Source organism: Cajanus cajan, chromosome 9 (genome assembly GCF_000230855.2).
Source record: "Cajanus cajan strain Asha chromosome 9, NIPB_CcT2T_4, whole genome shotgun sequence".
NCBI lineage: Eukaryota > Viridiplantae > Streptophyta > Magnoliopsida > Fabales > Fabaceae > Cajanus > Cajanus cajan.
The window spans coordinates 49,704,525-49,715,529 of record NC_138525.1 but is presented as its reverse complement, the minus strand read 5'-3'; the positions used below and the strand labels follow the sequence as shown (position 1 = coordinate 49,715,529).

At 25.9% G+C, this 11,005-nt stretch overlaps 1 protein-coding gene across 1 annotated transcript; it reads left to right on the top strand.

Annotated features, from left to right (window-relative positions):
* The first annotated feature begins 3,056 nt into the window (after positions 1-3,056).
* LOC109805212 (transcription factor RAX1) lies at positions 3,057-7,929 on the top strand. Its single transcript, XM_020367225.3, has 3 exons — positions 3,057-3,298; positions 5,691-5,820; positions 6,768-7,929. The coding sequence occupies exons 1-3, from the start codon at positions 3,163-3,165 to the stop codon at positions 7,381-7,383; spliced, it is 882 nt and encodes a 293-aa protein (XP_020222814.1). The 5' UTR covers positions 3,057-3,162; the 3' UTR covers positions 7,384-7,929.
* Positions 7,930-11,005: the final 3,076 nt, after the last annotated feature.

Genomic DNA, 11,005 nt, shown 5'->3' with positions numbered 1-11,005 from the left:
TATATTTTGAAATGTATATATTACGTCAATTTTGTTTTGTGAGAATGAAGTATCAAATCATCTTAGATTAATATAAAATTTGACATATATGATCTAAGAGATATGAACTTTCAATCTAACGGTTGGATTTTCAAAATTCACATTTAATATAAAGTTATTAAGCGGTGTAACACTTCGTAAAAGTTACACCGGTGTCGTTTGAACCCTCCTCATAAAATATATATATGATTTCAATATGTTGAGGCGATTATAATAATATTGGTGTAACTTTTACTAAGTGTTACACCGCTTAATAATTTTATATTAAATGTAAATTTTGTAAATCCAACCGTTAGATTGAAAGTTTTTGTTAAAATTGAACAACAACTTGAAGGTGATCAAAGTGTTCATATGTTAGTGTATTTTGAAATGAATATATTACGTCAATTTTGTTTTATAAAAATGAACTATCAAATCATCTTGGATTAATATAAAATTTTGTATATATGATCTAAGAGATAAGAACTTTCAATATAACGGTTGGATTACAAAATTCATATTTAATATAAAGTTATTAAGCGGTGTAACACTTGGTAAAAGTTACACCGATGTAATTATAACCTCCCTCAAATATATTTTTAGCCCCTTAAATTTAAGATAAATTTGTTTTTGGTCCCTCAAATTTAAAATTGTTATTTTTAGTCCTTATAATTTTTAAAAATCTTGTTTCAGTCCCTCGTATGATCAATAATATATTGAAAGTGACAAATTAAGACGAATATACAATATTAACGGGATTTAATGTGATATTTTCACTAATTGGGATATCAATAAGTAGATTTTATACAATAATATTTGATAAATTTAACAAAATTTAAATATAAGGACTAAAATAAATTTTTTCAAAATTACAGGGACTAAAAGCAACAATTTTAAATTTAAAGAACCAAAAATAAATTTATTCTAAATTTAAAGGACTAAAAACATATTTAAACCAATATATATGACCCAAATTTTATCCATAAAATTATGAAAGAAGAAAACCATATACCTAATCAAATATGCTTTCCCAAACCTATTAACTTGAAATTATGACCATGGTGCAAAAATGGTGATATGACAACTCAAGAAACTGCTAGATGAGGCTCAAAAGTTATTTGACACTTACATGTCAATGTTAACGTTAAAGATAAATTTAAAGTGTTTAGCGTTAGAGAAATATAAAAGAATAAGGAAAAATAATAATTTATATATTTGGTAAGTTGAAAAGTAATAAATAAGAAATAAAATATATAGAAGTAGAGAAAACATAAATAGGAAAGAAATAATAAAAAAAACAAATTAAAACTATTTTTAAATTAAATTTTAATCTATTGTTTTTTATTTTAATTGATTAAATCTTCAATTAAAAAGAATTTACATTAGATTATGCCGAACATAATAACATGAAGAAAAAAAAAACTAAAAATACCGTTTGATATCAAACTTTAGTCATTAAATATAAGTTTAATTGGCTAAATTTAACGCAATTGTGTATTTCTTCGATAGTTAGCCAAGTTTTGTAACAAATGTCTATTTCTTTTCTCATCTTTTAAAGTTTTAGTCAATATTATCTTTCATCAAACAGAAATTATATTTTATTTTGGGCCAAATCATCTACAAAATTTTACCATGATGAATGCTTTACTTAAATCTTTAAGAAAAACCCGTGGTAAGAAAATCTTGAGAAATTGGCCAGAAAAAGAGTACCAAACACCCCATTATTAGGAAAAAAGAAAAAAGAAAATATTATACTAACTTGTAACGGTCTCAATCTCAATGTGTCATCTTATATTAAGTACACACCCGCGAGGTTTAGTGAAACTCAACACGGGTCGGTCCCTTCATTTGTATGGACTTAAAAAGAGATATCATAAATATTATTTTTTTTAGTTAATCACGTATATATTGTCAATATAAATTTTTTTACACTGAAAGTTAATCAGAGTTGTTAATAGTATTTTTTATTATTATTTTAATTTAATTAAATAAACAGATAAAAAAGTACTATTAATAGTTCTGATTGACTGCCAGTGTATAAGTGATTAACTTTTATTTTTTATATACTCTGTAATTTCATATTATACTATAAAAAAATTAATAAATAAATGAGAATAGTGATTTATAAAGTTAATTTTATAATTAATATTTATTAAATACAATATAAAAATTACTTTTATATAATATTATTAAGAGTATAAATAAAAAATGTGTAATTAATACTATATTAAAAAATTAATATAACATTTATTTCGGGGTCTATTTTTTTTTTCTAATATAACACTTATTATGGGATGAAAATTAATATTTTTTAGGAGTGTTAGCAACACACTCCTTTTAATATACTCTCTAACACATTCTTTTTATACATAAAATTTATTGAAAATTATAAAATCAAGAGGGAGAGAGAGAGTCATTAAATAAGATGCGACATGTAATATTCATCAAGTTTAATTAACGATTTTCCTAATGTGTGTCCTAAGACATACTTTAACAATGATTAAAATTCATTATCCAATACCACTTTTTAATATATTTATTATGTGAGAAAGTAAACGGTAATAGATAACATTAACTCTAATTTTTAAAACTAATTCGATATCATTTTTAACTATGTCCTTTCATTTTCTTTTTTCACTCCCAATTAAAAAATTGATGAAACATATTTTAATAATATTTTACTTAAAGTAAACATTATTTTATGTTTTTTTAACTCTATTATGTTTTTATCTTAATTATAAATAACAATCATAAGTTTATAAAATTATTCTGACTAAAATTTCTTCTATACATTTCATTTATTGTTAATTTTGCTTCATATACATTTACTTATAACTAGTATCATAAATATAATAATCACTTAAAGTAAAATGTATTTTTATAATAAAATTTAAATTTATGATATAATTAATTAAAAATATTTGTATTAATTTTTTTTTATCTTAGATAATTTGTTGTATGTTACTTAATTATAAGATGAAGGTACTATAAGTAATTGACTTAAATACAAAGTTTTGTCATGTAGTTGACTGGGTCCCTCTACATCAGATGGCACCAAGTCTATAACATCTTCACCAGAAAAGCCTCAAAGTCTCATTGTTTTGGTCTGTGTTGTTAAGTTCAGGTCCCTGTGTGAGAGTGGCCATGGGAAGAGCTCCTTGCTGTGACAAAGCAAACGTTAAGAGAGGACCATGGTCTCCTGAAGAAGATGCAACCCTCAAAAGTTATGTTGAGACTCATGGCACTGGTGGAAATTGGATTGCATTGCCAAAAAAAGCTGGTTTTTCTCTTTTCTCATTTCCACACATTATATTGTTCTTGGCCACACATTTTCATTTATGAATATTTGCTATTTTTTTTTCTTCCAATTGAAGAGTTATAACCAACACACCATGAAAATGAAAGGAAAGATTTCTTGAGATGAGGAGACAATGAATCTAGCCTGGATTGTTCTTGGACTTTTCTTGGACACCCATTTCCAGAAAACATGATTGTTTATTTTCTTTGTTTTATTCAACATGAAGATTGAATAGGACTTGGAATTTTTCTTTTGTTATTGATGCATGCATTTTACTCGAATTTCAATTATCATTTTTATTTGCTAACTATTATATATATATATATTTTTTTTGGGACATTTTTGATCGAGAGTAGGACTAATATATAAAAAGATTAAGATCTATTTAATGAATTTCTTCTCTCAAAGAGTTTTTTCTTCTTCTATGCTTTCAAACTGAAACCACTTTTTTTTTTTCTGCACGATTATCTCTAAACTATGCAACACTGGTCATATTTCTTTATGAGTGAATATCCATGGTTGGTTTATGGGGGAGGATTGAGGCAGTATTCACATCGAAATTATTTATTGCTATTATTATAATTTTTACGGACAAAAAATATTTTTGAATAATGATACATGTGCAAATTAATTGATTTGTGTCCATCATTTCATATTTCATTATTTACTGCATTTATAGATGAGAGAGATAAATATGAAAAATAGTGTTATACTTCATCCCTCATATAATACGTATTGTGTTTAAAGAAAAAATAGTCACAAAATAAGTGTTATATTAATTTGTTAATATAATATTAATTATCTCTTTTTTTATTTATCTATTTCTCATAATATTGTTTAGAAAGTGACTTTATATTGCATTGTTTTTAATAAAAAAATAATTAATTAAAAAATTGATTTTGTAAATTCACTATTTTTCATCTTTGTATTAATTTTTCTTGGTTAACCTATAGGTTGACACTTATTATGGGAGAGAAGTGTAAAATTTGTTATATACTTTATTTGTTTCATTTTGTTTGATGTTTTTGCATTTTTTTTTCTCTGTTTCAATTTGATTGTTGTTTTACAATATCAATATAATATTAAATGTTTTTTATATCCTTAATCATCATTAATGCACTTTAATTATTATTGGTGGAAAGAGGAGTGTCAGTAAAACATTTACTTTCATGGTTAAAAATTATTAAATCTACAAATCAAGAGAGAAAGACATTAAATAAAGAATAAGACTCACTAAATTTTGTGTTTTCTAATATAAATTCCAACTAATTAGAGAGTGAGTGATTAAAAAGGTGTGTGAGAGAGTATATTAATGTTGCTAGCATTTCTCTTTGTTGAAATTCAAAAGGTTTACTAATAAATTAGTAAGTTACATAATTTATTTTATGAAATCAGACATATTAAATATATTTTTTAAAGTTTTATGTAAAAATATTAACATTAAATAGAATAAAATGAAAAAAATAAATTATTATTTCTTCTATTCCCTATTATAAAAAAAGGTAAATTTTTGTTCTTAAATATATACTAATTTTAACAACTTTGTATTATTAATGATATTCTTCCTAAAATATCTTTATTTTAATATATGATCTTTGAGTTACATTACTTCATTTAACATTGATTACATTTATAATAAAAATAATTTAAGAAGAATATTATAAAATTAGTAAACTAATTTTTTTTAATATACCTAAATTCAGTTTTTCTGGTGCATGCATATCATCTTTTAGTTTGAGTCACTCACAAGTCACAATGATAACTGATATTGTGTTTATCTGTTTCCGTTTCCACCATTTCCTAGCCATAAATAGCTTGACTGCTTGAGAAGCTAACCCGGCATGAAACAAGGAGTAGAGTTTCCCTTTTCTTCTCTCTCAATTAATGTCTTAATTCATCATTTTAATTCACACAAAAAACAACATGCCAGTTTAGCAAACACAAAATAGTCAACAACGTTTGTTTCCTTTGATTTTTTCTCTCTCTCTCTTCTTTATTTTCAAAATATCCACTACAATAAATGTTACATATAGTAACATACAAAAAATATCACTATAAATATAATATATATAGATATATATCTATTTGACATATAGCTACACACAATTTTAGTATTAATTTTGAATGAGATTTAACTACATATTTTGTATGTCACTATAGCTTATACCTACACTTTTTAACAATATACCAATATATATTATATTTATTGTGTAGGTAAAAGTAATTTTTAGTGACATATATTATATCACTATAGGATATGTGTCATTATATGACAATTTTCTTGTAGTGATTATATCATGGTGTATAATACTAATATAGTATTATTATTATTATTATTACTATTATTATCATTATTATTAATAAATATATGCAGGCCTTAGACGGTGTGGCAAGAGTTGCCGTCTACGGTGGCTAAATTATCTGAGGCCAGACATCAAACATGGAGGCTTCACTGAAGAAGAGGACAACATCATTTGCACCCTCTATGCTCAGCTCGGAAGCAGGCAATTTTTTCCAACTTAATTATTTCAAGTTAACACTATAATATTCATCATAGATTAAAATAATTATGACTACTACATGTGCATCTTATTTATTTTTTTAATTAATTAGCATGTACCCGTATCATAGATGTCTTATATCATTATCTAATTATAAATTAATTTAAATTGGAATATACTTTTGGGTTGATCAGTTGGCCTACAGGACAAACCTTTTTAATTTTAGGCATGAAAAAATCAGGCTAATTTGACTTTGGTCTAACACAGGCTAAGTCAGCTTAGTAAAATTTATGTTTGAAAGGTATGGAATCTAGCTGGCCTGATTTTTTTTCTTCTCTCTTTTAAATTACATATAAAAATTACTAAAAGAAATTGGCTCAATTTGGTCAGATCTGAAACCTAGATAAAAGTCAAGTCAACCTGTTTTTCATGGTCTGTTTGTTGGCTCTATGACTATATAATAAGATACTATGTAGTTAAAAATTTTAATTTATAAAAAAAATATTTTATTATGTGTCATGTAGAAATTAATCGACTTTAATATGAATGATTATCTTATTTAAAGACTTTGCTTTGCTGAGAAAGTTTTTTATTTCATGTTTAATTTAATTTAATTTATTATAATTATTTATGAATTTTTAAATTTTAATATTTTAAAATAAATTATTAATAAATAAAAATAATCTTATGTTATAATATAAATTATTTATCATAAATATAAAATATAATTTATATATAATAAATATTTGTCCTATACATTTTACATACTAAGATATTATATTAGTTAGAAATTATGTGATAAAAAATCGCCTAAAAATTTCTCCCAAGGTGTAAGTGTACTATTTCCCATTTTAAAATTTTATGTATGACTAATTATTTTTTTTATGCACAAATATTATTGTAAGATTAAACTATGGTACTCTCATAAAATTGTGCTCTTGCTTGTTCAGATGGTCTGCCATAGCCTCTCAACTTCCTGGAAGAACCGACAATGATGTGAAAAACCACTGGAACACAAAACTGAAGAAGAAGATAATGTCAGGAGAAGTTAGTCTCAAAGCATTGACTAACAACGACCCTCTAATTCCTTCATCTCCAACCCCATCACTAACCCAAAATTCAGTTTTCCCTTCTTCACAAAATCAAAATTTTCTACCTCCCATGCTGTCAATCTTAGATGCTAATTCCGGGTTCAACAACGTTAATGAACAAAACATTAGTTTCGACCAAACTAATGGGTTGTATGGTCCACATGTCATGGATGTTGTCTCAGAAATTGGTGCAAGTTCAAGCATCAACAATAATATTAATCCCATGGTGTCATTGTCTGGAGAAGGTTCAAGTGTTTCGGATTCGTCTTCAATTGCAATGAACAACAACAAGGGTAGTGTGTCACAGCCACAACATGCTAGTGATGAATCTATGGAAATGATGGATTTTGGCTTTGGATTTCCCTATGATCTTGTCAATGGTCTTAACTGCCATTATGAGAGAGTTGGTGAGTTTCCTCCAAGTTGGTACCCAGAGTGGGTTGATTTTAGCTATGCCAACATTAAGCCACATTAATTAATAGTTATACAATGTATAACCATAGGATATTATGTAAGGAAAAAAAAATTGTAAAAACATATGACATCTTCCTAGTTTGCTGATCTAGTATTTTAATTAGTGGTTCTTAATGTTCATAAATAGGAACTACATAGTTTTTGACTAGGTCAAAATTTGAATTTAAGGGAATGAAAAAGATTATTGATCGATAAGATGCTCTTGAGTCTTTGTTAATTAAGGTTCATGCATGTTGTGGTTGTGGGGCCTAGCTAGGAGACTTGTTTGGTATGGGGATTTATAGATATTATGTGTTGATGACATAAGCACGTTTGTCAGGTTGTTATTCATCAGAGGTCACAGAAGTTGCATGGAGGAGTGACTATTTCAAACCTTAGAATTGAATACTGTTGTCATTCTCATCATTCATTAGCCATTAAAGATTCTCTTTCTTTTTCTCTCTCCTCTTATGATGCATTTTATCAACCATAGTAAATAATCATTATGAGCTCTGAAATATTAATTCATTGTCAAAATATTCCCGGTTTATGTGCTCCCTCCAAAATAAATAAATAAATAAGGTAGAGTGCTTTTTTTTTTCTTCTGCCACAATTATTTTTAATCTATTAGATCAAAGACAAAACTTATTTACAATATTATAATTGTTATTGGTCCAAATTTTTATACATGATAAAGATCGAAAACAGAATTTTCTATAAAATAAATGATCCTCATAATATATAAGCGTACAACAAGACTAATATATAATATTATCATTAAATTATATGTATGAATTAAATTTGCGATAAATTTCATATTTGTAAGTTCAAATTAATTTAATGAAATATTACTTAATTTTTAAGTTCTATATAAGAATGGTGTAAAAGAAAAATTTCTATATAAGAATTGATTCACTTTATTTCATTCATCAAAATATCAATTTTGTAGTTTCGATAATAGAAAACATTTAGTTTTTTGTGTTTTATAATTATAATTCCTATTAGTTTTTCAAGTAATAAGGAAAATTAATTTTTTTAAAAAAATTTGAATCTTGTTATTAGATAAAAGATTATGTGTTTAAAGAACTCTATCTTCTTAAATGAAAATACTTGACTCAAATTACTCAGATTCCAATACGATTTCAACATATTGTTAAGTCAAAAAAATATTTGTTTAAGTATGTGCTTGGACGAATGTTGAATTTTATTTTATTTTTTAATAAAGTGCGTGTTTGTTTTGATTTTTAAACGCAAGTTTTTCGTCTTTTCACATTTAATTATGAATTTAAAGAGAAATTACTATTTTTTACTTCTGATTAAACGTAAAAAAATCATGTCTTCACACTAATATAAACACACGCAAAATTAATTAGGTAAAATTCATTTCAGTTAAAATTGATTTCGAAGCGGTACATGTGATTTATATTTTAGTGTTTTTATTACAAAAACAAATTAGTAACAAAACTCATTACAAAAAACAATAGCATAAACAAAATTAAAATTTTAAAAGCATATTACATCAATCATCTACCATTAGGTTGATTTGAATGATTCTAATACAAAATTTTCGATCCAACGGAAAATTTACTTGATATCAATATAAAAAATATGTTAACTAATTCGTATTTTAACATGAGTATAGAGAATCCAAAATAAAACCAAACACATATATTTTGAAATAATATCCAAACTAGTGATTATAATATCATGTAACTTGCACATAACATTTGTATAATTGGGCAATGTCAGCTAAATTGTCTCACATTAGGGTTGTTCCACTTGTTAATTTTCCAAGTAAGGACCACTGTTTTGTGACTTTGATCAACTATTAATCACTACAAGTTCAGGAATCATATCTGAATAATAGAAAAAACACTATGCCACTGTACATGTGTGTCAACTATTGTTAGCCAAGTTTACTATACTAATTAATATGCATTTGTAAAACGTAATTTTTTTTATCAAATATTATTTTAAATCGATTCTATAAAAGACAGGTCAACTTTTAATGTTTTAAGAAAGACTTTATAATTACTAAACCAAAATGCTTAGTGTTTTCTGATTACTTTCATTACTATATGTTATTTTTATTTGTTTTTTTGCTAAACAAGAAAAAGGCAAAAGCTATCTTTGATATTAAACTGGCCGAACTATTCTTTACTTTCTTTTTAATTTCAAATGTTTAATTTGGAAAGAGAATTTAGTATAGTTTGGAATTGAAATTTTAGAAGACTTTCTTCGAAATTTTAATTTGAAAATGTATTAAACTTTCTTCTAAAATTTCAATTTCAAAAATGATTTACAAATCACTTCTAAAAATTTAATTCCAAAATAAAATTGAATATATTAGATGTCTTTAAGTGAATAATTTATTTTTTTATTTATTAATCATATTATTAGTATAAAGTATCTATCAACTTTTTTTATGACTAATTTTCATGAAGAACATAAGTCAACAATTATTTTGAGAATACACAAGTAATTTAATTAAGACATCCATAAAAAAAATGTAAATATTGATGTTTTCTTTAGTGAATACACGAGTAATTTAAGACATCCATAAAAAAAAAAATAATATGTAAATGTTGATGTTACAAACACACGTGATAAATCATTCAAAGTGATGTTTATCATGTTATCAACCACTAATTTTTCATTAACAATTAAAATTACTCACTTTATTTTTAGCTACTTTAACCAAGTCCTAAAAAACTCATAAAAAATGTAATTCCCATACAAAACTGGAATGCTCAAAAAAATAAATATATATATATATATATATATATATATATATATATATATATATATATATATAAACCTGTTTGTTCTCATGTTTGCATACAAACTAAGGTGAATTCTCTGAAGGACCACTTTCACAAGTGGTCCATGGGTGCATCATCAATTTTCACCCTTAGATGCATCTAAACTAGTAGACCATAATACACCTTACCACACTGGATCTAAATTTTTGATTTTTTTACTGATTTTTTTTATTAAAAATTACCCAAAAAAAAAAACACGTGGCAACAGACGCAGCTGCTACTGACACTCGGAACGGGCCGTTCTGAAATCAGAACGGGCCGTTCCAAATGAATAAATAACACATAAATATTGGACCAGAACGGGCCGTTCCAGATGACAAAAAAACACATGAAGAATGGAACGGAACGGCCCGTTTCAACATCAGAACGGCCCGTTCCGAATTCAAAAATGACACATCAATAATTAAATCAGAACGGGCCGTTCTGAAAACGGAACGGCCCGTTCTAACTAAAATTTGTCACACGAATTTTTTAAAGCAAAATAATATATTTTTTATCCATTCTACTAAGTTACATCTACACCCTAAGCCCTAAACCCAAAAAATCTTATACTAAGGTCCATAATACAAGACCAAACAATATAAACTCTTGTACTACCAAATATATAAGAAAAGTGGTCATCCACTAAGGCTCATAATACAAGACCAAACATTATAAACTCCTATACTACCAAATATATGAGAAAGGCGGTCACCCATGTAAAGTCCAAGTAAAGAGAACCTTAGGCCCACCAAACCCATTGGGCTCACTAAGCTCAGAAGTAAACAAAAGCCCAAAGACCCACAAAGCCCAAAACTAGGCCCAATAAGCTTAAAACCCAAA